Raw genomic sequence first — 27,118 nt, forward strand, 5'->3', positions numbered from 1 at the left:
ACCACCCTGCCTTTGCATGTACTCTTCCATCTTCTTACAATATTCTTCCTCACTGTTCTGCCTCTAGCACTCCCTGCATCATCTCAAAGAAAACTTCCTGACCTTCCCAGGCACCACTGGTTTCTCTCTTCTCTGCATATACAACTACATGAATATTTCCATAGGGGCAGCAACTCCCAGCTCCAGGATAAAGAGACCCCTGGCAGGGTGGGGTAGAGTGTGTAATTCATTCATTTAATTTGACATGTATTTACCTGCCACCCTGCAAGGGGCCTGGAATCAGGGATATGAGTGGTACCTACCCACCACCAGAATAGTGGGATCTGGCTGGGGAAGGGGAAGCCCCAGGACAATGGGACTCAGAGAGGCTCAGCTCACAGCCAGGGAATGAAAGGTGGGGAGGAGGGATTAAATTAACAGGGTAGGGGGATGGGAGGGAAGAGGCGGGGAATGGAGAGAACAAGGCAAGCCGGATAGTTGGAGTGCCAGTGCGTTGCAAGTAGAGGGACATGAGGTGGACCCTTTAGCGGGGACAGTCATAAAGCCTTACAGAAATGGCTATTATTGAGCCAGGCATGGTGGCTCATGCCTGTAATCACAGCACTTTGGGAGGCCAAGGCAGGAGGCTTGCCTGAGCCCAGGAGTTTGAGACCAGCCTGGGCAACATGGTGAGACCCCATCTCTATTTAAAAAAAAAAAAAAAAAGGGCTGAGTGTGGTGGCTCACACCTGTAATCCCAGCACTTTGAGAGGCCAAGGCGGATGGATCATCTGAGGTCAGGAGTTCGAGACCAGCCTGGCCAACATGGTGAAATCCCATCTCTACTAAAAATACAAAAATGAGCCGAGTATGGTGGCAGGCACCTGTAATCCCAGCTATTTGGGAGACTGAGGCAGGAGAAAAACTTGAACCTAGGAGGCAGAGGTTGTGGCGAGCCTAGATCTTGCCACTGCACTCTAGCGTGGCTGATAGAGCGAGACTCAATCTCAAAAACAGAAATCACTACTATAACACCTCATACTTATTGAGGGCTTCCTATGTGCCATGCACATTCTGCATGTTTTACATGTTTCCTCCTGGAGTCCTGACCTCTTGCCTGTGCTTTGGGCGTGTATAACTGTTAGACCCATTTTACTGATGGGAAAACTGAGGCACAGGGAGTTTCTGATACTTGTCCAAAGTAACAAGTAGTTGGCAAGTTTGGAGACTGCTCCTCCGAGTCTCTGCTGCCAGCTGCCAGTCTACAGCCTCCACCTCCTGCAGAGTCCAAACCACTGGGTGGGGGCTTTATCTATCCTCAGGGCACTGGGGAACCACAGAAGATTTCCAAGCAAGGTAGTGATGTGATTTCTTTCTTTCTTTCTTTCTTCTTTTTGAGACGGAGTCTTGCTCTGTTGCCCAGGCTGGAGTGCAGTGGCTTGATCTCGGCTCACTGCAACCTCTGCCTCTCGGGTTCAAGTGATTCTCCTGCCTCAGCCTCCTGAGTAGCTGGGATTACAGGCACCTGACACCACGCCTGGCTAATTTTTGTATTTTTAGTAGAGACACAGTTTCACTATGTTGGTCAAGCTGGTCTCGAACTCCTGACCTCATGATCCACCTGCCTTGGCCTCCCAAAGTTCTGGGATTACATGTGTGAGCCACTGCGCCTGGTGATGTGATTTCTTTCAGTAGGATGTCCTTGGTTGCCATGTGGAGGATGGATTGTAGGGGAAACAGGAGAGCCAAGGAAGAGCATAGAGTCCTAGACTTGGAGATAGTGGGGAGAGAGAACAGATACAGATTGGAGGAGAAATTGAGGTAGGGAAGAGGCTGACGGCATATAGGGGAGGGGGGTTGTTGCTGTGGTTGGTTGGGGGACCATGAAGTGATGGAGAGCCTAGGAACAGGGGCCAGTGGGATGGGATGTACCCAGTTCTGGACAGTGTGTGTTTGAGGTGCCCAGGTGTCTGGAGGAGGTTTCAGGGCAGTGGTGGACATGGGGCTGGCAATCAGAGAAGTGGAGAGGACCCTGTGGGGTTCTGAGCCCCCAAAGTGGGAGGCGTATGACTGGAGTGGCAAGCAGAGGCCTGGCCGTAGCCCTGGGGATCCCATGGAGATGGAGAAGGAGCAGCCAGCTGAGTGGAAGCAAGGGTTGCTGGACTCTCTGGGAAGAGCACAGGACTGGAAAGGAATAGCTAACTGGCAGGAAGGGTGTGATAGCCACAGGACCTGGCCTGGGGCTGGGGAAGGCCAGGCTCCATCCTGCCCTGCTTCCATAGATTGGGGTCTGTGTTGCGCCCACCTACTGAGAGCTGGGCCTCCAAGGGGCTGACAGGTTCTCCCTGTTGCCTGGCAACTGTGAGAGCTGTTGGCTGTTGCTAGGAGCGGGCTAGAGAGGCCAGAGGAGCGAGGATCGGCTCTCAAGCCTGGGGCGGGGCAACGGGTGAAGGGAAGGGGAGGGGCCCACCTTGGAAGCCAGTTTGTAGTCTGTGCGTGGACAGACTATATTCTTGGCCATGTGCTCCCATTTCTGTAGTGTGTTCTATGGATTTAAGGCATGTTGGAGGCTGACCTATGTGTGGATATATACAGCATATCTGTGTCCCTGGTGGGCATTATGTGTCCTCAACATGTTGCACGTCCATGGCAGGGCCTGCCTGAGCTTCAGAGCAGTGGTGGACATGGGGCACCATATCCCATGTCTCAGGACAGGAGGGAGCCCTGAGGGAGTCATTGGAGGACTTCCAGGACAATGACTCCTTATCAAGAGAAACATTCGATAGGGATATGCAGACACTCCAGGGAGAAGAGCCAGCCTGGGGATTGGGACAAAATGTGTACCAAGCTTTGTTTGCTTGTTTGTTGTTTGTTTGAGACAGAGTCTCACTCTGTTGTCAGGCTGGAGTGCGGTTGCATGATTTCAGCTCACTTCAACCTCTGCCTCCCAGGTTCAAGCGATTCTCCTGCCTCAGCCTCCCGAGTAGCTGTGATTACAGCCGCATGCCACCACACCCAGCTAATTTTTTTTTTTTCTTTGGAGACGGAGTTTCACTCTTGTTACCCGGGCTGGAGTGCAATGGCGCGATCTCGGCTCACCGCAACCTCTGCCTTCTGGGTTCAGGCAATTCTCCTGCCTCGGCCTCCTGAGTAGCTGGGATTACAGGCATGAGCCACCGTGCCTGGCCAAAATGTATACCAATGTTCTAAGGAAGTGGTCTGTGCTAAACAGCAGGCTGTTGTTGGCAAGCACCCTGTCTTGCTTCAGGGACCTTCCCTGTCTTTGGGCTGGGGCCTCCTGGCCTCATGGCACTAGGGCCATACAAAATGCCTTGGTGGGTAATATTTGGCAGATGCTTCCAATGTCCAGTCGAGGTTGGGGCTGTGGGCTCCTCCTGGAGCGCAGGATCAGAAAGACTTGAAATGTTCAGCTAGAAACACTGCTGCCTCCACCCCACCTTTGCCTGGCCATAGGGTTGCAGCCATTGCCCAGTGGGGACAGGCCACAGGAGGGTGGGATGTGGGTTCATGGCCACCTCCAGACATGGACAGGCCATGAAAAAGACAGATCATAAGATCATGGCCACTTTTGTTTCTAGAAGTCCAGTGGCAACTTCTTCCTCTTTCTTCCCTCCCAACCCCCTCACCCTGCCTGTCTGCCCTCCCCTCTTCCTCCCTCTCCACCTTCTCTCCCTCTCTCCCTTCCTCCTTTGGGTTCTGGTTGCCTGGTCCCAGATTGGAGTCCAGGATGGCTGCCTGAAGAAGAATGCCTCCAGGTAGATTGGGGAAGGATGGGTAAGACTTGGATTACTTGAGAAGGCACCCAGCTGAAGGAGACAGCCTAGGCAAAGGTGTAGAGGTGGAAATCGACCTTTTTTTTTTTTTTTTTTTTTTTTTTGAGACGGAGTCTCGCTCTGTGGCCTAGGCTGGAGTGCAATGGCACGATCTCGGCTCACTGCAACCTCCACCTCCCGGATTCAAGTGGTTCTCCTACCTGAGCCTCCTGAGTAGCTGGGATTACAGGTGCCTACCACCTGTAATTTCTGGCTAATTTTTATATTTTTAGTAGAGATGGAGTTTCACCATATTGACCAGGCTGGTCTTGAACTCCTGATCTCAAGTAATACGCCCGCCTCGGCCTCCCAAAGTGCTGGGATTACAGGGGTACAGCGCCAGGCCTTTTTTTTTCTTTTTCGACTTGCTGCAACCCAGAGGGAGAAGGGGGTAAACCCGCCTTAAGTCTGAGAAAACCACAGTCCAGAAGGGCCCCCGGGTTCTGCAGATCCCAAAACAAGTTTATTGGGCCCATTAACTTTAACAAATGACAAAAGACACGCCTCCTCCACCTAACTCGCTCAACTCACTGACCCTCAGAGAGCCTGTTCCTGCTCGGCTCTCGAGGACACGAGATCCCCACCTTCGCCCTCCTGGCTGTCCGGCAGCACCCAATCGGAGCCCGGCCCCGCCTGCAGCCTGCCCAGCGCCGGGTCCCTTCGTTCGGATCCAACCCTATTGCCTTTGCTCGGCGTGGCCCCGCCTGCAGCCCAGGACCGAGCCTGGGCTGCGCTTAACTTCTCGCTTCGCTCCACCCTCGAGCCAATCACCAGCCTCGAATTTCCTCTGACCCCGCCTCCAGACCCGCCCCGGCCCAGTCCCGGGCTTGGTTCGTCCAGGCCCCACCCCCGGCCCGCCCCGCCGTCGGTGCGCGGCGGTCGGGAAGGCGCCTCCCGCAGACGCTCGGAACTGCCGACCCGAGAGCTTCCCGCGTAGGGCTGGTGGTGGGAGCGGAGTGGGTCGGGCGGGGCCGAGCCGGGCCGTGGGCCGTGTGGGGGCCGGGCGGCGGCCGGGCCGGCGGACGGCGGGATGGGGTGCACCGTGAGCGCCGAGGACAAGGCGGCGGCCGAGCGCTCTAAGATGATCGACAAGAACCTGCGGGAAGACGGCGAGAAGGCGGCGCGGGAGGTGAAGTTGCTGCTGTTGGGTGAGGCCGCGTCCCGCAGCTTGAATCCCCCTGGACGAGAACTTTGACCTCCCAGACTAGGGCTTCAAACTCCCAGGCCCGCCTGAACCCCCACACCTAGGCCAGTACCAGGGTTGAAAACTCTAGGGTGGGCTAGACCTTTGATCCTGCTCAGACTCTAGGCCAGACCCCCATCTCATTCCAGACCCCAGACCTCCAAATCCAGTCAACAGTGCCCCAACACCCGCGGTCCAGAGCCCTGCTTGGCCATCCGCCCTTGCTAACCAGCGTCACAGAACTTACGAGCCCCCTCCATCCTTCCCTGCACTTTACCCAAACCCCCAGGACCCCCGCCACTTGTTCTCCAACCCTCAGGCTCCACTTGTTTTTCCCACCTGCGCCTTTTATTCCTGTTGGGCGTGAGCATCCCGCGGGCCCCTGTCAGGCCCCCCACCCACTGCCTCCTTCTCCCTCTGTGCCCCATTCCTAGTCTGGAATCTGTATCCTCCACCTGTGCACTCTGACCCAAGGAACCTCTCGAGTGGGAAACTGTTCTTGAGCCCCCTCTCCAGTTGGAACCCCTTCAGCGAGCCCTGCTCCCTGCTTCCTGCCCTCCAGATCCCTCTCTGCAGACATCACTCCCGAATCCCTTTGATGATCTTCCCTTAAGTCCTCTTACACTCTGGCCTTCCCCAGATCCCTCCACCCCTCCTGCACCAAGTGGACTGGGCTAGGAGGAGGGAGCCCTGCGTTGGAGAGGGCCTAGGCTGCCTTACGCAGAACCCCCACGGGGCTGGACTGAGACTCCACTGGTCACACTGGGGGAGGGGGCCAGGCCTCAGGCTTCCCAGGGAGGCTCTGCGGGCTCTATGTTTTACAGACTGGGAAGTAGGAAAGTGTGGAGGAGTTAGGGTTGTGGCCGCCTCCAAGGCCAGGGAAGATGGTGGCTGCTAGAGCTGTGGGGGGAAGTGGAAGTGGTGAGACAGCCGACATATTGCTGCCCCTGCGGGTGGGCCCAGATCTGCTAGTAGGTGCTGGGCTGCCCACACCCCTTCCGGGCTGCAAGGCCTGGGAGGTAGCCTCTGAGAGTAAGGGGACTTGTTGGATCTTGGGGCCCTGTGAAGGGGAATGGTGGACTGGCCGAATGAGGAGTTGAGGGGCTAGTTGGGGGTGGGCCAGGGTGCCTCTGAGCATCCCAGCTGGCCTTTTGCAAAGACCATGGGCTTACTGGTTGTCCCCATCCAGCCTCCCACTGGAAGCAGGGGTGGTGCCCAGTGGCAGTCTGATTTTGATTTGGGGGTTTTAGAGTTCGGGGGAGGGAGGCTCTCGTAACAGCGCAGCACCGTTGTAGGCTGGGTAGTGCACGGGGGGGTGTGGCCCCTCGGCTTCAGAACTGTCAGGAGGCCCCAGGCTGTGAAAAGCAGGGCTTTTCATGCTAGGCTTGTGGCCAAAGAACAGCATGTATGTCCATTACGGGCCCATCTGTTGACTGTCCCTGGGGACCCGGCCTCAGGGGCACAGCCCCGGAGGTTTCAAAATGGCATCCGCTTCGCTGCTGCCTCAGGGAGGAAGAGAAGGGGCGGGAAGGGGCGGCGGCCCAGCCTCCTGGGCTGCTTTGCGTTGGGCGCTTGCCTCTTCCTGTCTCTGCTGTGAGTGCGGCAGCGGCAGTGAGTGGGTGTCGACGCGGCGGAATGCCCTTCGCTGCTGCTGCTGCTGCTGCTGCTGCCCGCCGGGCCTGGGGAGGGCACTTCCGGTACCGCTGCCTCCCAGTGCCCAGTCAGAAGCCTCTTCCCAGGCTAATCGCAGTTACTGTGGTGGCAGAGATGTGAGACTGGACCACAGAGCTGGGAGAACCCAGGGCTTCTGGCTAGTTTTGTGTCCCGACACCAGAAGGGTCCCCCATCCCACCAGGCCTGGGCTAAGTCAGGTGGGACCTAGCAACTCTTCCCACACTGGGCTTGCAGCAGCCAGGGGTGCAGGGTCTGGCTCAGCACTTTTCTAGCCTAGGGAGTTCACCCCGGGGTCCCACCCCTCTGGCCTTTGCTTACTCTGTGAAATGGGCTTCCTGGGTTTGGGCCAAAGGAGTCCCCCAGCTCAGGATGGGGAGAACAAGAGCCTCCTGGTGGTTCTTGTTGGGGTTGTGGGCTGGGGGTTAAGACCCCGCAGAGTGTGTGCTGCAAAGGGCTCCAGCCAAGCTCTGCCTGATACTGACGACCCAATCTGCCTTGGCTGCCTGGGGAGGAATCCTGGCTTGAGCCAAGCCTTTCCCATCCAGGTGCAAGGTGGCAATGGGAGCCCAGCTGTGGCAAGTTCAGAGTTCTGGGCGCCTGTCCCATGTAGCGGGAGACTTTGTCCAGGCAACGGGACGCAGGTTGGGCAATTGCCAGCCTTCCCTCCCAGCCAGAACCACGCCTGCTGCCCCGCCCGCACACTGCCTCCCTCCCTCCCATCCTGGATAGCCCTGCCAGCAGGCGGGCACAGTCCTGTCACCAGGGCAGAGGCTGATGTGGTACACACAGACAGTTTTCCTGGCAGCTTGGTGGGGGGAGCAGATACCAGTCCTACTTTAGGGATGCTCCCAACTCCTACCCAGCTCAATGTGACTGACCAGCTAGGCCCAGATGGAATCTGGGGCTGTGGGCTGGGCACTTAGGGGAAAGGAAGCCAGAGTGTGTGTGAGGGGGATAGTCTCTGATTTGGGATGGGCTTGCCTGGACAGCTTCACAGAAAAAGGGGACAGTGTCCACCACTGGCTCCATAAAGGCTTCAGAATGTAAATATAGCTGTTCTCTCTTGCCCCTGGAACTTTGCATCTGCTGTTCCCTACTTGATTGTGCTTTAAAGCTTTACTCCGGAATCACCTCCCAGGATCCTTCCTGGACATCCTCCCTCGACCAAGGCTGGTGAAACATCTCTGGCTCCCAGCGCTATTGCTTCCCCCATCAGATACCTGGAGACTGCCGGGCAGGGCTATGTCTTCTTCATTTCTGTGCCCGGCATGGAGCCTGGCATCTACTGGGTGCTTCTCATCTGTTGAAAGAAGGAAGTATCCTCTGAACCTGATTTTGGGTAGATGGAGGAGTAAACTGAGCAGCAGTTTGGATACTGTGGGCAGGTGGCAAGGGCCCACTGCAAGGTCGGTGACCAGCATTGAGGGGACACTGAGAAAAGCTCTTCAGGCTGTTTCTTCCCAGCTCAGCCACAGGCTATGCTGGCACCTCAGAAACAGTTCTTACCCCATCCCTTGCAGAACTTCTGCTGAGCAGCCTGCAGCCTGTTCATCTGGGAGAGTGGCTTTGTATTCTTCCAACTCAGGCTGTTTGTGCACTGCTAGAGGGCTGCTGTCTCTGCCACTCCGGTAGCCACAGTAGAGCTTGAGCTGGCTGGTCCCACTGGGGCTGCCCTGATGCCCTGGGGCTCAGACCAGAGCAATGCTGTGAGAGGCCTGGGACTGGCCAGTGCAGAGACTGCACATAGCAAGGGCTCAGTTAAGTTTACCAAGAGAAAAGAAAGGGAATTTTGTGGCCTTTGTCCTGTCCGTGTCTCTTGCAAAGGGCTGGCATACTATAGATGCCTAATGAGTGTATATGGACAGAATGAAGTGATTGAACATGTCCATGAACAGGGCATAGCTCCTGGGAGAGGGGTAAGTTTAATCCTGCAGCAGCCCTAGAACCTGGTCTAGCAGGAGATAGATGGGAAGGGCTAGCCTGGGATTCTGGCTGGCTGGCTGGTGGGTTAGATTCTAGTGGTGTCTGTGAAGGGGGGCTTCCTGGAGGAGGAGGGGTCTGGTGGGCATCTGTGAAGGATGAACACCATTTGCCAGGGCCAGGCACTGGGGGGCGGGCAGAGGGACTGACTGGACAAGAGCACTGCAGCAGAAAGACTTGGCCCTTTATTCCCAAGACCTTGGGTGGGTGTTTCCTGGCAGGGTTGTGGGAGGGCCCATCCTCCCTGGACCAGCCCATGGGGTCACCCAGATCTGAGTTTGAATCCCAGTTCCACTTAAGGCACTGGCTGAGAAACTTAGCATCAGGTGAAGCCCTGGAAGGAGTCCTGCTTTCCATTCATAACCTGGAGGCAGAGGTGCCTCCCTGCAGCCACAGGTGTTATGGGGACAGTCCACCAAACGCTGGAGGTATGAAAATGAGTGAGGGAGGCCAGGCGCTGTGGCTCACACCTATAATCCCAGCATTTTGGGAGGCCGAGGCAGGCAGAGCACCTGTCAGGAGTCGCAGGTCAAGAGTTCGAGACCAGCCTGGCCAACATGGTAAAACCCCATCTCTACTAAAAATACAAAAAACTTAGCCAAGTATCGTGGTGCGTGCCTGTAATCCCAGCTACTCAGGAAGGTGAGGCATGAGAATCGTTTGAACCTGGGAGGTGAAGGTTGCAGTGAGCCAAGATAGTGCCACTGCACTCCAGCCTGGGGGACAGAGCAAGACTCTGTCTCAAAAAAAGGGTGGAAGAGAGACCCACTGCTGAGAGTTTGGTGGGAAGGAGGCAGCCATTCACAGCAAGTGGGGAGCCCAAGGTGTGCATATAGTTAGCAACAGACTGTCCTGGGGCACCTTAGGCTCAACCTCTGGGGGCCTAGGTTTGGAGATGTGGCAGGGCCCTGGGTGCTAGGTGGGCCAGCACCCACCCAGGCTGGCCTCCAGCCCCGACATTCTCTCCCAGCCCTCTCCTTCACTGCTGGAGCTCATTAGCACTTGAATGGGGGGCGGGGCGGCTTGGGCCTCTGAGTCGCTTCTTCCCACCCCTCCCCCAGGCCTGGTGGGGCTTTGTCTGCAGGAGCAGGCGGAGATGGAGCTCCCACACTAAGGAGTGAGCAGGGGTCCAAGCCATAGCTGACCCCCTCTGCCTGCATCCTGCCCAGTTCTGCTAGGCTCAGGCCCTGCTCCTCATGCCAGTGTCAGCACAGCCAACATGAGGTCATACCTCTAGGGTAAGAGTGAGACTAGGTCCTTCAAGGGATACCTCTGAGCTGAGAGACTAGGTAAATCAGGGCAGCTGGAGCTCAGCTGGGGGCATCACAGGTGGGGTGGGGGAGGGGAACCCCAGACAGAGGGTAGAGCAGGTGTGAGGACAGGAGGACAGAGGGAATGAGCAGCTGTGGCTGGAGGTGGAAGTCAAGCCAGCTGGGGGACAGGAGCTTCCATGCCAGAAGCCCTGAAGCAGCATCTCACCACCCACTATGTGTCGGAGCCTAGGCTGCTGGATGGGGGCTGGGCATGAACCTGGACCCCTTTGGCCTGGGGCAGCTTGTCAGGGGTTGGCCCTGGGTGGCCTGAGAGGTAGGGTCACTGAGTGGTATCACTGATGTCCCAGGCCCTTGAACATTTGTTTGCCTAGCAAGTGGCACAGGTAGTACTGAGGGTGGGGTGTGGTCAGATCCCAGCAAGGTCCCTAGGCCTCCAGCACTGCGGAGGTGGGCAGTAGGTGCACTTGGGGCTACTTGGACCACAGGCAGACACGCTGGTCCTGTCTGCTTTGCCCTTGATCTCAGTTCTTGATCCCTGGCTGTGTCTCTCTCAGTCTGTCTCTAAAAGCCACCCATTCACTTGGCAGGAACAGGATGGAAGAAGCTTTGTCCCCCCCAAGCTCTTAGCCACTGAGAAACCAGGGCCTCCCCCCACCCCACCCCCAGAAAAGAAGGAGACTGTTGCCTCAGAGCCTGAGTGCTGCCTCCCCTATACCCTGTTGTGCTGTGGGGGGAGGCAGGACTGGGCAGATGGGGGCAAGGCATAGGCCAGGGAGCAGTCTCATCTTCCCAGCATCTTGGGCCAGGAGTCCCAGCCTAGGCGTTCAGCGAAGAGAGGGAAGGGGGTCAACAGGTCTAGCCAGGCCACTGCTGATGCACCCTGCCTAAGAATGCTCTGAGAGGTGCTTCGGGAAGGCAAAGGATTGCGACCTTTGATGGTGGCCGTGGTACCTGATGCTCTCAGGCAGCCCTTCCCTCAGCTACAGGGGCAGGGTGGGGCCCTGTCTGCCCAGCCCCACCCAGCCCTTCTAGCCTGAAGCTCTTGTTCTTACTAAACCCTAACCCCACCCTCACCCTGATGTTACTTCTTGGGGCTGTGGCTGCTCTTGGTGGCTGGGGAGGAAGAATCTTTCTGGAATAACCAAACATTTGCTGGGCTGGTTCTTCTGTGCCGGCCTCTGTGCACATTTACAAGCCTTGAAAGGCAGCACCACACTAGTCTGAGGAAAGGCCTAAAGGTGGCTTCATCTAAGCCTTGTTGGGGAGAAGGTATCCTTATGGCTTGGAGGAATCTGGGGGCTCCAAGGCTGCTGCCAGCCTCAGAATCTGCAAAGGAGGTATTGGTAGCACCTACTGTGTGTGCCCCAGGCGGGGAGGAGGAGGAGGTAGTGAAGTCTGCACGGCACAGCACAGCACGGCAGGGCAGGGCTGGGCCTCTCAGGGAAGTGGTGTCCACACCGGAGGAAAAGGAGGAAGCAGCTGGGGGAGGAGGAGCCCAAAAGAGGAAGAGGCCAGAGGGCTGCCTGATGCTAGGGTGGGGGTGAGAGCCCAAGAGCCCCCCAGGGCTTTGCCAACTGGAAGGGTCTAGGAGGTGAACACCTGCCCAGGCTTATCTGTGCATTCCTGTGGGCCATTCTAATGAAAGTCACTGGGTTGGAGCCAGTCCAGGTAGCTCTGTCCCTTGTCCTGCCCCAGCAACCGTTGAGCCCAGGATCCCAGAGAAGGTGGTGCCTCCGAGAAGGATTCCAGGCCCCTCCTTTGGCCACAGGAAGTTGTGGCTGGGAGAGGGACACTGGTGGGAAGGCTAGCAGGAAGGCAGAGGTTGCTCTTAGATTCCCGAGCGGCCATTGCTCTCCAAAGCCGGAAGGCCAGCCACAGGCCAAGATGAATGCCTGGAAATGCAGCAGCAGTGCCGAGATGAGCTCACTCTGGGTTTCCCCTGCTAGGGTTGACAAAGGAGCCCATGCCTCATCCTAAGGATTCTCCCCTGCCAGCACCCACTCACTGGGTCTATGGGTGCATTCACGGGGCCTCAGTTTCCCCTCAGGTGATAACCACAGCTGTCTCTGATTGAGCCTTCACTGTGGAGCTGGACTCTTCATTATCTTGTCATATTTAATCCTGTGAGGCTGGGATTTACATTATATCCATTTCACTGATGGACAAATTGAAGCTCCGGGACATTATGTCACTTACACAAGAAGCAGAGATGCCAGGACATGACCCATGCACCTGCCTCCAACTGCCATGGCCCCTTGGGAGTCTGTGCTGGCTGGAAGAAACGGATCAGGCAGGACAGCGGGCAGATGCTGTAGGTGCATGTGTGTTCTGTATGTGCCTATGGGCCTTGGCTCGCAGGCCTCAATTCCTCTTTTAGGAGACGGAAAGGGAGCTGTCCAATCTGGAAGGCGGGACCCAAGACTCTTGTGTATGAATCTTTCTACAGCCGTGTGGCCATGGGGAGCACCCCCCCACTTTTTTTTGAGATGGAATCTCGCTCTGTCTCTCAGGCTGGAGTGCAGTGGCGAGATCTCGGCTCACTGCAACCTCCGCCTCCCAGGTTCAAGTGAGTCTCCTGCCTCAGCCTCGCAAGTAGCTGGCATTAGGCATGCACCACTACACCCAACCAATTTTGTATTTTTAGTAGAGATGGGATTTCACCATGTTGGTCAGGCTGGTCTCGAACTCCTGACCTCAAGTGATTTGCCTGCTTCAGCCTCCCAGAGTGCTGGGATTACAAGTGTGAGCCACCAAGGCTGGCTGCAGCTGCTCCATTTTAACTTCCCACCTTTCTTTCTAGCCCATATCCCGTCACAGTGATGCTCAAGTTATAGCTGGCAACTTAGGACTAATTTTTTCCCTAATATTATGCTTGTTCTCCCACAAGCCTGTCTTAGGGGGACTGAGACCAAGCCTGGGGAAGGCTCAGAAGCTGTTGAAGTCCACAGTGAGGGCCTCTGAGACTGGGAATTGTCCAAAGAAGTGAAAGGAAAGTGTGTTCCTTAGGGCCCCACTGTGAGCAAAGCCTCAGTGCTGGGTGCGTGTGTGGTGCTGTGTGGTGGCCGAATGTGGCCATGATGTCAGCTGGTGACTGCACGATAGTTGATGAGGCTGCTTCCTCACGCTCTTGGCCTCTGAGTCTCAGTGTTGTGGCCTAGTGGGGCCTTATCCTCTCCTGTGGGGGTTCCTAGGGGTTCTGCTGTGTTGCCTTGCCAGGCCAGGCCCTAGGGGGCTAGGGTCCTGAGGGGCTAGAGCAGAAGCATCCAAGCTTCTCTGGGCCATGAGGCCATGCACAGAGCAGAGACCTGTGCATCCTCATGGCCACCCAAGACTCTGGGTCCCAGAAGGTCCAGTTCCTCACTTTTCTCACTGTGTGACCTCAGGCAGTCCTCTTCCCTCTCTGTGTCCAGTACTAGAAACTGTGATGCTGTGATTCTTAGCATGGTCTTCTGGCTTCTGGACACAAGGACAGCTGCTGGCTTGGGTTGGACCCTGAGGCAGTTTGGGGTGAGTGTGCAGACCCAAGGGAGGCTACTCAGGGCAGGCCTTGGGTTTGGCACGCTCCCTTGAGGAGGTCATTTCGTAGATCAGGTCTAGGCTCTGGGTACCAGAGTCCACCACTAAATCAGAAGGGAAGAGGGGTCATTCAGTTGCCTTGGGAACAGTGGAGGGATGCCTGAAATGAAGAGGCCCCCAGGGAGAGGGTGCCAAATGGTCCAGCTCCGTGTGATCTGGATCTTGTCCAGCACCTCCTGGCTCCTGCACAGGGCGGGACCTGGGGCCTGAGGGGCCAACGATGAACAGGTCTGGGGCCTCCTTTACGTCAGGCTGGCCTTCCTCACCTGGTGCCTGAGTTTCCCTCTGTGCAGTGGAAAGGGCCCCACTGGGGGAGACAGACCTTGCCCCAGGAAGCCTTTCCCATGTGTGGGCAGGACCTTAGGCCTCAATTTCCCTAATACAGAGATCTCTGGCTTGGCAGTAGCAAGCCAGGCCCTGGTTGGTAGTGCTCCCCTGATGGGCACTGTGAACCCCTGGAAGCCACTGGAGGCAGCCGAGTGCCGGAGGCTGGTGGGAGGGAGATGTGGGGTCTGTTGTTCTGTTCAGGCATCCGGTATAGGGCTGGGCCACACACATGGGTAGGGGTGTTGCTGGGCCCTTTCAACACCTCAAGTCCCTGCCTCCCAGAGCTGGACCCATGCTGAGCCTCCTCAGAAGGAATGAGGGGCCAGAGAGCAGCACCTGGAGGAAGGAAGAGACGCCATGGGCGGGACTCAGAGGGCCTTTGTCTGGCGGGGCCTCTGCCCCTCCCTCCCGTTGCCATGGTTTCTGTGTGTGCAGAGTCTCTACTGGCTGGGGGCTTCCCAGGGACGAGGTGGTGGGTGGGGCACCTTCCCCAGCTGCCCCTGGCCGAGGCTGCTTTTCTGAAACAAAACGCTCCCCAGTGCTGCCCAGCCCCCATCTCCTTCCACAGCATCTCTGGCTGCTGGGCGCCCCCTGGTGGTGGCAGGGCCTGGGTCCCTTGGGCTGCAGGGGCGAGGAGGTGCACAGGATCTGAGAACCACAGGCTAGACTGAAGATGTGGCACCTTCCTGGGATGAGAGTAGGAGGTGGTGTCTGGGCTGCCTTTGGGGTGGGCTCAGGGCTCACCCCCACCTGCCCCACCATGCCCCACCGGGGTAGGCTGAGGAGTTGTGGCAGTGTGGGCGGGCCTGGTGCTGTGGGTTTGAGTTGGGCTGCTGCCCAAGTCTGCCCTGTGGTCCCAGCCGCTGCTGCTTCTGAGAATCTCTGCCCTCGGGCCTGCCACGTCAGCTGGCTGCTCTCCCTGGCCCCACGTGTTCCCACGGAGCCCACCAGCATGGGGGCTCCTCCAGGGAGGGCTTCTGCTTGGCTTTCTGGATGTGTGGAGCTAGTGAGCAATGGCAGCAGTGAGGCTCCTGGGCAGGAAGGACGCCCCCGCTGTGTACGAGTGCCGGGTTATACGGAAGGGAAGTGACGACACAGAGCGGAAAGCCCGCAGAGGAGCCAGTAGCTCTGACTCCTGTCCCGGGTTATGCTGAGTCCCAGCAGGGAACCACCACAGCTCTGAATCAGCCTGTTAGCCGCTGTTCATTGCTCTTCATCTGAAAGCCTTCAGAAGCTCTCCTTCAAATGAGATGACCACAGTATTCTACTCTGCAGGTTGCAGGAAATGAGAGGTTTGGGGAAATCTGTACTCTTTCAAAGAGCAGATAAATAGTGGCAACTTTCATCTGAATGCTCACCATGTACCCCACATTGTGAGAAGAGCTTTGCATTTAATCCTTACCCATCTCTTAGGAGGAGACAGTGTTATCCCATTTCACAGATGAGGTGCCAGAGAAAGAGCAAGAAAGGAGCTGAAGTTCTTAGGGATCTCAGGAAGGATCAGGGTGGACATCAGGGCTGTGGCAAGTCTGGACCTCCTTCTGGGAGAGGATCTGAAAATGGGAGGTGGGCTGGCTGGCTGCTTGAGGCTTGACAGTTCTGCCCATGGGAGACTGAAGCCAGAAAGGACAGGAGCAAGTCAGCCTCCCAGCAGATCAAAGCCTATTAAGGAGTTAGAGGGTCCAAGATGAACAGATGCTATGACTTGAGTGCTGGGACCTGGAATAAGCATCAAGCGACCAGACCTGTGGGCCTGTCTCTCCTGCTGCAGGGGCCCCACTGGCCTTGTTTGCGCAGGTGGAGTGGTACTGTCTCCCTTCTCTCATCCTTCCCTCCTCCACTGGGGCTCAGCACTCCCAGAGTGGAAGCAGATGTTCTAATGCAGAGCAGCTGCCACCGCGCAGCACTTCACTGCGATTACTGCCCGCTTGCTGTGGGCCCAGCAGCTGCACCACGGGGCAAAGGCTGCAGAGCTTTCTTCCTCGGTGGGAAGAGGTGTGACTCAGTGGGAATGCCAACGCCACCCCAGGGAACGTCTGCAGGCCTCTCTGGTCTTACCCAGCTGGGGATAGAGTATTTAGTGAGGCCCTCTGCGGGAAGGAGGGGCTGACTCATGCCACTTTCTATTGCCTCAGTTCACCTACCCAGCACCTTCACAGAAATCTGGACTCAGGCCAGACACAGTGGCTCATGTCTGTAATTCCAGCACTTTGGGAGGGCTGAAGCAGATGGATCACTTGAGGCCAGGAGTTCAAGACCTGCCTGGCCAACATGGCAAAACCCGTCTCTACTAAAAATACAAAAATTAGCCAGGCATGGTGGTGCACACCTGTAGTTCCAGCTACTCAGGAGGCTAAGGCAGGAGAATCACTTGAACCAGGAGGCAGAGGTTGCGGTGACCTGAGATTGCACCACCACAGCACTCCAGCCTGGGTGACAGAGTGAGACACTGTTTATTTTTTATTTTTATTTTTGAGACTGAGTCTCACTCTGTCACCCAGGCGGGAGAGTGCAGTGGTGCAATCTCAACTCACCGCAACCTCCGCCTCCCAGGTTCAAGCGATTCCCCTGCCTCAGCCTCCCACGTAGCTGGGACTTCAGGTGCCCACCACTATGCCTGGCTAATTTTTGTATTTTTAGTACAGATGAGGTTTCACCATGTTGGCCAGGCTGGTCTTGAACTCCTGACCTCAGGTGATCCACCTGCCTCGGTCTCTCAAAGTGCTGGGATTACAGGCGTGAGCCACCGCACCTAGCTGACTGTCTCAAAAAAAAAAAAAAATCTGGACTCAGCTATCCCTCTGAGGGGCAGGTTCGAAGGAAGCTGAGTGCACGCAAAACTCGGCCACATGTCAGCTTATCTGATAGGGTACATCCCTCAGATCCTGGTGGAAAGGGGACCCAGCCAGAGGTGTGGAGAGTGAGGCTACTGCCCCACAGCTGCCAGGGCACTTAGCCTGTGGGCTGCTTGAGAGCTCTTCACCCCACCCATTCCACCCAGAGGCCATACTGTGGCTCTACCCATCTCTGCTCCCGGCCCCCTTCTCTCCTGGAGCTGCTCCTGGGCTGTGCCCCTGCCTCCATCCTGGTGTTCCCTGTTTCCTGCCTGGCTGCCAGCACCACACCCTTGTCCTGCCACTCACTACTTCCCTCCTGAGTCACAGCTGCTGGAAAGACAGAGACCAACCAGCCTGAGTCTAGGGATAGAGGCTCCATGACCTTGATTTGCTTACCTGTCAAGTGGGGCTCTTTTTTCAGTGACCCCTGCTGGGGGTAGAGAATGTTCTCTCAACATTTAAGAGGCCTTAGGAGGGGAAACCAAAACTTGAAGGGGACAGGGAAGTGGGCCCTCCCTGGCTGGGGCAGGGAGTAGGTATCCTGGCTCCTAGCGTGACTGGCTCCATGCTGCCCACCTTGTATCGACCAGGTCTAGCTGCTGTTAGGAAAATCAGATGCAAAGCAAGTTTGCACTCTTATCCCTGTCCCTGGGCAGGGCCGCAGAGCAGCCCACATCACCTACTAAGAGTGGTCAAAGGGGCTGGGCACGGTGGCTCATGCCTGTAATCCCAACACTTTGGGAGGCTGAGGCGGGAGGATCCTAAGATCAGGAGATTGAGACCATCCTGGCCAACATGGTGAAACCCTGTCTCTACTAAAATACAAAAAATTAGCCAGGCATGGTGGCACACTTCTGTACTCCCAGCTACTCAGGAGGCTGAGGCAGGGGAATTGCTTGAACCAGGAGGCAGAGGCTGCAGTGAGCTGAGATTGCACCACTGCACTCCAGCCTGGCAACAGAGCAAGGCTTTGTCTGAAAAAAAAAAAAAAAAAGTGGTCAAAAGACCAGACCCCCTCTTCACTCCCAGTGGCCATATAGGGAAACTGATGCCTCAGGTGGGCAAGAGCCCCTGAAGTCACACAAGAGGGGCCAGTTTTCACCCTAGTCTTCAGGTCCCCCTTGGCCTGGGTGGCTGCCTGCTGAGTCTCGGCTTGCCTGGCTGGGGATGACATGATGGATCTAACCCATGACTTCACATCCTTGGCCTCTGCTCCCCCAGTGCCCCCCATCCTGGCTGTGACTGGCCCCTGGTTCTTCCTCCTGCTCTGAAGGAGCCAGTGGGGAGGATAGCCACTGCTGCCCTCCCTGCCCCAATGGATGCTTTGAGTCTGGGCCTTTATGATCGGATATCACTGTGAGGCTTTCCTGGGACCTTTCCCCATGTCCCCATCGGCAGGTGGAGGAGTGTTAGTATGGAGATCCTGGCTATGCCTCTGCCATGCACAGCCCAATGGGGAGGGAGTGGTGCTGGTATGTACCCCGGTATACACCCCAGTGAAGATACTGGGCCTGGCACCTCTAGTGGCCAGGGGCTGAAGCAATAGAGGGCATTGCTGCCCCAGCCATGGCCCCCCAGCCTGCCCAGGGCCTGCACATTTGTATGTCCGCAAGGTTGTGCAACCATCACTGCTACCTAATTCCAGAACATTATCACCACCTCCAAAAGGAAACATCATACTCAACTAGTTGTCACTCCCCAAGTCCCCTGCCTTAGTCCTGGAAAGCGGGCCTGGGACAGTCAGAAGCGCAGTGATGGCAGGCACCTGGTGGCATTTGTGAGGAGGGCTCAGGCCCTTCCCCTCAGAGTGGTCTCTGGCATAGGGGGCTGAAGGTGGCCAAGGGCCTTGGCAAGGTCTGCCACCATGTCCCAATGCCTATGGCTGCTTCTTGAGCACTGCAGACATGGCCCAGAGTCTGCCTGGGGAGGTAGAGAGTGGACCCAGTGACAGGTGGACTGTGTGTCCCCGCTGCAGTACCAGGCACTCAGGACAGCTCTAGGAGGGACTGCATGGTGGGCACATGTGCTCCCTGCAGTGGGGACTATAACCCTGTGACCTCAACCTCCCTGGACCTCAGTTCCTTCACTGGTTAAAGCGGGGTGAGAATGGAACCTACCTCCCAGGATTGCTGTGGAGACGGCAGTTGGTGTCGTCGATGTAGAGCAGCATCTGGCACATGGTGGGCGCCGTTTTCATATAGCTTTGCTGATGTTACTGTTGCTGCTTGTGTTCATTTGTGCATTAGCACCTTCATCCTCTGAGGTTGTCTTGACTGGCCCCAGGGGATGCTGGTGAAGGTGGTCAGAGTACCCAAGTTGACCTCTGCACAGACCCCACTGCCCACCCAGCAAAGCTGCACAGAGGGACAGATGTGCCACAGATATCAGGAGAATTGGGACTCTGTGAACGGGGCATGGGGCAGGTATTCCCAGCAAAGAGAACAGCATGAGCAGGGTCCTGGAGGTGGCTAGAGGCAGTGATGGGGCAGGAGCAGAGGGTCTGGGAAGGAGAGCAGGGCCCAGCTGAGGGCCATTCGACCTGGAGCTCAAGACAGCGAGCAGCAAGGGGGCAAGTGCAAGGTGGGGCCCTGCCTCCGCGCTCTCCGGCCCCCGGCCTGAGAGATGGATGGCCCTCCTGGTCCTTCCTTACACATGTTCCCTGGGTCATGCAGGTTCCTGGGCTATACTCCTCAAGATCTGGCTCTGTTGTCTGGGATGGTACCTGGGAATCTGCTTTTCTATTTATTTATATATTTTTTTGAGACGGAATCTGCTTTTCTATTTATTATTTTTTTTCACTCTTGTTACCCAGGCTGGAGTGCAATGGCGTGATCTCGGCTCACCGCAACCTCCGCCTCCTGGGTTCAGGCAATTCTCCTGCCTCAGCCTCCCGAGTAGCTGGGATTACAGGCACACACCACCATGCCCAGCTAATTTTTTGTATTTTTAGCAGAGACGGGGTTTCACCATGTTGACCAGGATGGTCTCGATCTCTTGACCTCGTGATCCACCCGCCTTGGCCTCCCAAAGTGCTGGGATTACAGGCGTGAGCCACCACGCCCGGCCGAATCCGCTTTTTTAAACACCTCCCAGGGCAGTGCTCTGCAGGGTCTCAGCCACATTTTGAGTATGGCAGGCATCATTGTTCCCTGCACCCTCTTGCTCTTCTGAGTCCTGGCTGCGTGATCTTAGATCAAGACTTTATTTTTCTGAGCCTCAATGTCCTCATCTATAGAATGGGAACAGAAACAGTATCTGTTTCTGGGACTGCTGTGACTAACACAGGAGAGAATGTGGCATATCTCAGTACCAGCTAAGGAGAAATATGGGGCAGGGCTCTACCAGGCCAGGGAAAAGCTTGAGTCAATATGGGCGTGTGTGGGTGTGGATGTGTGAGTGAGATAGGCCGCAGGTCTCCCAGATTCATGAGTCTGTGTGTGTGTGTGTGTGTGTGTGTGTGTGTGTGTGTGTGTGTGTGATGCTGTAGGTGTCCTAGGTTATGGCTGTCTAGCCTCCATCTGCTCAGGTCAGACCTGGGCGCAGTGAGCAGAGGGCGGGGCATTGGGCCATGTCCTGAAAGCTCAAGTGTGACACTGTGCTCCTGCTTAGGCCCCTGGTTGCTAAGGCTCGGAATGTGGGGAGAAGAAGGGCTGCCACCCCGTTGGATGGAGTATGCAGGGCATCTTCCTGCCAGCTCTGCCCAAGGCACCATGTTGGCATGCACCAGCTGCACAGGGTGGCAAGCCCATGTTTGTGAGAACAGGGTGGCTCCTTCAGGGCTGGCCAAGTCTCCAGCCAAGACCCCTGAACTCAACCAGGGCAGTGTGGAGCCGTGGTGGGCAGCAGAGCTCATGGGAGGCAAAGGCCCGCAGAGCATCTACAATGGGGTACAAGTGCTCCAGGTTACCTTGACCACTGTGGTCCTGCAGCTGCATTCCTGGTAGCTCAACTGCCCACCAGGCCCAGCTGCCTCCATCTCATGGTGCAGCTGATGGGAGGGTTAGTTCTGCCTCCTGGGCTACAGGTGTCTGGGCATTTGTTCTGTGCCTGTGGAGCCCCTCTGGGCCTGACCACCCATGCCCTCTGTTCCAGGTGCTGGGGAGTCAGGGAAGAGCACCATCGTCAAGCAGATGAAGTAAGTGCTGTGCACCAGAGGCAGCGCCCAAACTCCAACTTCCCCTCTTCATCCGCTGGGCCTGTACTGCCTCCCACTATAGGCCCAGCCAGTCTTAGTTGGGCCCAGAACCTTCTCAGAGGCAGTCACTTATCCTCGGGTCCCAGTGGGTCAGGAGCAGTTTCCCCTTCTCTGAAGCAGGTCCCAGCAGCCCCAGGCAGCCATGGGAACTCCCAGTGCCCTGGGGACACTAACCTTCCTGGCCCCTGGCTGTCAGGATCATCCATGAGGACGGCTACTCCGAGGAGGAATGCCGGCAGTACCGGGCGGTTGTCTACAGCAACACCATCCAGTCCATCATGGCCATTGTCAAGGCCATGGGCAACCTGCAGATCGACTTCGCCGATCCCTCCAGAGCGGTATGTGCCCTGCGCCCCACCCTCTCTCACCTCCCAAAAGGTTTCAGGGCAAGTCTCATCCTGGGGAACCCAGGAATACCCTGGCCTGGGCCCCATTCCAGAGGTCTCCCTGCCTCTGGCAGAGTGGGGGTACACTCCTTCAACTGCCTGACCATCTGCCACTGTGCCCAGGACGATGCCAGGCAGCTGTTTGCACTGTCCTGCGCTGCTGAGGAGCAGGGCGTGCTCCCTGATGACCTGTCCGGCGTCATCCGGAGGCTCTGGGCTGACCATGGTGTGCAGGCCTGCTTTGGCCGCTCGAGGGAATACCAGCTCAACGACTCAGCCGCCTAGTGAGTGCTCCAAGGGGCTGGGCAGGGCAGGGGGTGGGGGAGGACTAAAGGCTGGACTGGAGGGCCTGAGAACCCACAGAAGGACACTGCTGGTCTTTGTTCATGAAACTGATGACTGTCAACCAGGCCTTGGTGTTTTTTGGTTTGGGGGGTGGGTGGGTGACACAGTATTGAAAGGCCAGGAGGAATGATAGGCAGGTGGCTTATACAGTACATCTCTTCCAAGCCAGTTGAGCCCGATCTCTTGACACACAGTCTTCTAAAGAACATTTGCTGCCACCTGCTCTTTGCCAGGCTCTGTGCAAGGCTTCAGGGACACAGTGATGAGTGGAGCAAAGTCCCCATGCAGTGACAATTTAGGGTGTTAGTGTCACAGTAGAGGTGGGGTTGGCCCAGAGGCAGAACTGCTGAGCTCTGAAGGAGAGTCAGCCAGGGGAGGAGTGGGTGATGGGGTTCCAGGCGGGGGGCATGGCCTGTGCAGCATCCAGGCGGGGGTGGGTAATATCCTGCAGCATGTGGTGGAGAGCTGGATGTGCTTGAACATAGGCTGTGCAGGCTGGCTGGAGGGGCCAAAAAGGGAAGAAGTTATCTGGGAGGTGACAGGTGTGTGTGCAGGTCAGAGCCCCTGGACCTCAGCCCTGACCCTTGCTGGCCCTAGGCTGAGCCCAGGACTCAGCTGGAGAATTACAAGGGGTCCCAGCAGTCCCTGAGGCATGACAGGCCTGCACCCTTTCCACAGTCTGAACTCCTTCTCTGTGGTATCTGCCATGTGCTTGGACGGGTGCAGGGTGCTGAGGACCCCGTGGGGAACAGGACAGACAGGACTTTAGCCATTGAGGATGGCTGCAGGAGACATCCACAGGCTTTGGATGGTGTCACCAGCTAGGCTATTGTTCCGTACCCTAACCTTCCCCATCTCTGCTTACACCAGTCCCCTCTGTCTGGAACACCCTTCTGCTCCTGTTGCTCATCCAATCCTGAGCCCGCCAGAGGTGGGAGGAGGAGGGTCTTGCCTGGCTCTGATTCCTAAGCCCTGCCCCAGCCACAGGAACAGCCTCCCTCTACCCTCCTTACATGGCCTGAATGCTCTTGTGAATATGTTCCCCCTACAGGAGCTGCGGAGTCACAGCCAAATGCTACGGGGACCGGCAGGCCTCAGCACTGCCCCTCCCTGGGATCATGGGCCCAGCCACCAGCAAAGCTTGTGGGTCAGAGAGGCAGGGACCTTAGTGCCCATGATACTCAAAGGGAACCAGAGATACAGCCACCTCCAGGCCACCTCCCACTTCTCTATCATCCTGTTTCTCCATTCGCAGTTTTAGGAGTGGAGATTTGGGAGTGAACACAGGGCCTGCTCTCCCAGGCTGGTTTATGCTTTGACAGCTTCCCCCAGGGGAATGGATTGCAGATTGGAACACCACAGGGAGTAGGGCTCCTCCAGCCCCTCTTCACAGCAACCCTCCAAGACTGCAGTGAGGCAGGGGGTCCCTGGGGTGAGCCTGCCTGTTGGGGAGAAGGGAGAGGCTGGTGTGGCATGCACCATGGTGCCTCCACGCTGAAGGTTCTGGCAGTAGGGAGCAGGGCATGTATGCGGGTCTAAGCACACGCGTCATGGTTCCCCATGGCCCTTCCTGTTTTTCTGTTTTGTCCCTGCTACTCTGAGATCATTTCCCTCTGGCCTGGTTTGGCCTGGTTGCTGGTGGAAGCCAAGGGCTGGCCCCAGCAGCCTTGCCCCAGGAATGAGAAGTCGGCCCTGGGCAGCAGCCTGTAGGCCTGGGACCAGCCTCCAGGGCATGGCAGGGATATTGAGGCAGGCAGCAGAACAGGGCCCTGTAGGGGCAGCCTTGATACTAATTAAGGGAGCTGGTAATGAGGAGCCCCTGGGACCCTTGCCAAGCAGGTGCCTGTGCCGTCCCCCTGAGGAACCCAGATTTCATTGGGTGCTGGGCAAAGAGCCCATTGAGCCTGGCAGGCCCCAACCTGTCCAGCCCCACATCCAGGGACTGCACCAGGCTGCTCTGCGGCTGGTGCCGTAATTGCGCTGATTAGCGTCCTGAATCCTTCACTGAAGGACTAATTTGCCCCCACCCACCCCCTTTGCCTGTAGCGCCAGATCCTGGATCCTGTCTGAGGCAGGCCTGGCTCAGACCCTGGGTGCTGGAGGTTGGCTGGCTAGCTGGCCACAGAGCTGCACCTCTTTGCATTCCCATTCCACAGCGGGGAGGCCGGGGGCTCTGAGTTCAGGTTTCTTCATTTGAGCAATGAGGTAATGCAGGCAGGAGTTAAAGAAGCAAGGGTTTTGCCTGAGAAATAGTGTGGGAGGGAAGGGGCCTCTTTCAGCTGGCCCAGGGTCCAGTAAGGAGGTCGCATGCTGGCCCCCACTGACCCTCCCAAACCCACCCCCAGCTACCTGAATGACCTGGAGCGCATTGCACAGAGTGACTACATCCCCACACAGCAAGATGTGCTACGGACCCGCGTAAAGACCACAGGGATCGTGGAGACACACTTCACCTTCAAGGACTTACACTTCAAGTAAGCGAGCATGTGGATAGGTGGGAAGGGCAGGACCTGCCAGCCTTTGGGGTAGCAGAGGCAGGGGCTGGTCCAGGATCCCCCAGCCCCACTAAGGTTTTGCAAGACTCACATGTTCTGGGCAAGCACATCCTCACCACCTACTGAAGCAGCAGTCAGGATCCACGCCACCTCTGCCAGCTGCTCGCAGCCTGCCTGCTGTCCAGGCCCCAGATCCAGAACCAGGGGTGAGGTGGGCAATTGTGGATGATTCCAGAAGGTAGCTGGCCCACTCTGGGCAGGCCTCTGTCCTCAGTCTGCCAGTGTGGGAAATAGGGCAGAAAGCCTCCCCTGGGGCTCCCTTCCTGGAGCTAAGGTGATCCTATATCCGCAGGATGTTTGATGTGGGTGGTCAGCGGTCTGAGCGAAAGAAGTGGATCCACTGCTTTGAGGGTGTCACAGCCATCATCTTCTGCGTAGCATTGAGCGCCTATGACTTGGTGCTAGCTGAGGACGAGGAGATGGTGAGAGACTGCTGTGCGTGGGGGCCGTGAGTATGGGGAGCAGTGGCTGGTGCTGACCTTGCTATTCTGTCCCCAGAACCGCATGCATGAGAGCATGAAGCTATTCGACAGCATCTGCAACAACAAGTGGTTCACAGACACGTCCATCATCCTCTTCCTCAACAAGAAGGACCTGTTCGAGGAGAAGATCACACACAGTCCCCTGGTCATCTGCTTCCCTGAGTACACAGGTGTGGGGACTGTGGGGACAGGGCCTCCAAGGGTTGCTGCCTGTCCCGAGAGTAGCCGGTGGTGACCAGGTGGCCCTCAGGCGCCCCCCACTGGACGGAAGTGTAACCTTGGGACACTTGCAGGGGCAGGTGCCTTAGGCTTGTATAGTTGTGTGTGTACACGTGGAGCCCTTAACACTCAAGCATGTACCCCGAACATGTGCACATCGGCATCCTCCTTCACACAGTTGGGTACCCCTTTGCACATCGGGCTTGTATGGGCAGCTGCACACATTGTCATATTATGCACATGCGTGCACATGTTGTGTGCCTGCCTATCCACACACACAGAGCCCTGCCTTGCTGCACACGTAGGCTGGGGCCTGCCCACCACATGTGCAGCACAAGTCATCACCATTTTCTCTCCCTCAGGTGCCAACAAGTATGATGAGGCAGCCAGCTACATCCAGAGTAAGTTTGAGGACCTGAATAAGCGCAAAGACACCAAGGAGATCTACACGCACTTCACGTGCGCCACTGACACCAAGAACGTGCAGTTTGTGTTTGACGCCGTCACCGACGTCATTATCAAGAACAACCTGAAGGACTGCGGCCTCTTCTGAGGGGCAGCAGAGCCTGGCAGGATGGTGAGCCAGAGGGGCTGAGGCAGGGAGCTGGTAAAGCACTGAGCAGGCCTGGAGCCCCAGCGGCGGGGGGAAGGGGGCCTAGAGCGGGAAGGGCAGTAGGTGACTAGGGAACAAGGGAGGCACAGGAGTCAAGAGGTCAAGTTAGTGGGGTGCAGGGCACGGAGGAGGTCATCCAAGCAGGCCTGGCCCAGTGGTCCAGACAGAAGGGCCTGGTCTTGCCCTGGGACAGAATCAGAGGCCTTCGTGATGTTCTCTAGAGAAATCTCACCTCACCCACCAGGCCATTGGCCCAGCCTGCCAGAAGCTGGAGTCCAGCAAAGCCCAGCTCTACTGCCCACTACCACCAGCTCCGTGTGCACCTCTAGCTCTTACCCTCGGACCTGTCTGAGCGTCCTGGGCTTAGGCTGGCCCCACTGTCCCTGGTGGAGGTGGGGATGACTCTCCCAGTGCCACAGACTCCCCTCCCCCACGTAACCCAGCAACAGAAACTGGCTCCTGGGCGGCAACTGTGTCCCTGGTAACAAATGGGTGGGAAAAATGGAGAAGGGTCATTGTTTAGGGAGGTGGGAGGAGAGGCGTGCCCTGGCCGCTTCCCCATCCATGCTGTGCTGTCTCCCACCTCCAGGGCCACCGCCGACTCTGTACCCCCAACCCCTGAGGAAGATGGGGGCAAGAAGACCACGCTCCCCGCCTGTTCCCCCAGCCGCTTTTCTCCTCTTCCCTCTCTTTGTTCTCAGCTCCCCCTGTCCCCTCAGCTCCAGACGTAGGAGAGGGGTTGCCACAGGCCTCCCTGTTTGAAGCCTGCTCTTGTCTGAGGTGCCGGTAATGGCCATGGTACCCCCTTTCTGGGCATCTGTTCTGGTTTTTAACTATTGTCTTGTTCTGTGAGGGGGGGAGGGGGGCACATGCTGAGTCTCCCAAGGCTGCATCTGGAGGAGCACCCGCTAGCTCCAGCCTGGACCCCCAGCTTTGCCCAACACCAGCCCCTGCCCCAGCCCAAGTCCAAATGTTTACAGGGAGCCTCCTGCCCAGTTCCCCACCCCCCAGCCGCTTGGAGGCCCCAAAGGAAAAAGCACAAGAAGCGTGAGACGCCACCATTCCCGGAGACCACAGTCCACCTGCTCATTCTCGTAGCTTTTTAAAAAAATGAAAGTAAAGGAAAAAAAAAAACGCAAATCTAGAAAACTTTTTAGAGAAAAACTATTTAAAACTATCATCAGATCCTGACCAGCAGCCCCCTCAGCCCCACTTCCAAGTGACTCCGTGCCTTGAGTGTGTCTGCGTGTTTACACCCATCCCTCTGCTGGCCGCCCCTGTGTGAGCGGCACCCCTGCCCTGCCCTCCACAGAATTGGGTTCCAAGGGCTGTTCCAGACAACTGCCAACGTCACTGAGGGCCCTGCCCCAGCAGCCCTGGGCCCAGGCTCCATTAACCTAAATGTAGCTCCTTAGCGCTAACCTAGGAACCGCCGCTGCCTGCTGGGGGGCCACGCCCCTCATGCCCTCGTCCCAGGCCCGGGGCCTTCAGCGATGAACACTTCCTTGCTTTTTTTTCACATGTTTTATGGAATTGTTCACCTGGTTTGAAATAATAAAATGTAGAAAGAAAAAAAATACCGAGAACTGATGGGTATTCTCTCCCAGAGGCAGAGGCCCAGGCTAAGGTGTGCCAAGGTGATGGTGGTCCCAACCTCAGT

The 27,118-nt window shown here is 57.0% G+C and overlaps 1 protein-coding gene across 1 annotated transcript; it reads left to right on the forward strand.

The window, feature by feature from the left end:
* The first annotated feature begins 4,710 nt into the window (after positions 1-4,710).
* GNAI2 (G protein subunit alpha i2) lies at positions 4,711-26,598 on the forward strand. Its single transcript, XM_012467791.3, has 9 exons — positions 4,711-4,960; positions 20,756-20,798; positions 21,055-21,196; positions 21,368-21,528; positions 23,935-24,063; positions 24,437-24,566; positions 24,643-24,796; positions 25,208-25,422; positions 26,048-26,598. Exons 1-8 carry the CDS (start codon positions 4,843-4,845, stop codon positions 25,396-25,398), a joined length of 1,068 nt encoding a protein of 355 aa, XP_012323214.1. The 5' UTR covers positions 4,711-4,842; the 3' UTR covers positions 25,399-25,422; positions 26,048-26,598.
* Positions 26,599-27,118: the final 520 nt, after the last annotated feature.

Source organism: Aotus nancymaae, unplaced genomic scaffold (genome assembly GCF_030222135.1).
Source record: "Aotus nancymaae isolate 86718 unplaced genomic scaffold, 86718_ANA_hifiasm-v0.15.2.pri h1tg000067l, whole genome shotgun sequence".
NCBI lineage: Eukaryota > Metazoa > Chordata > Mammalia > Primates > Aotidae > Aotus > Aotus nancymaae.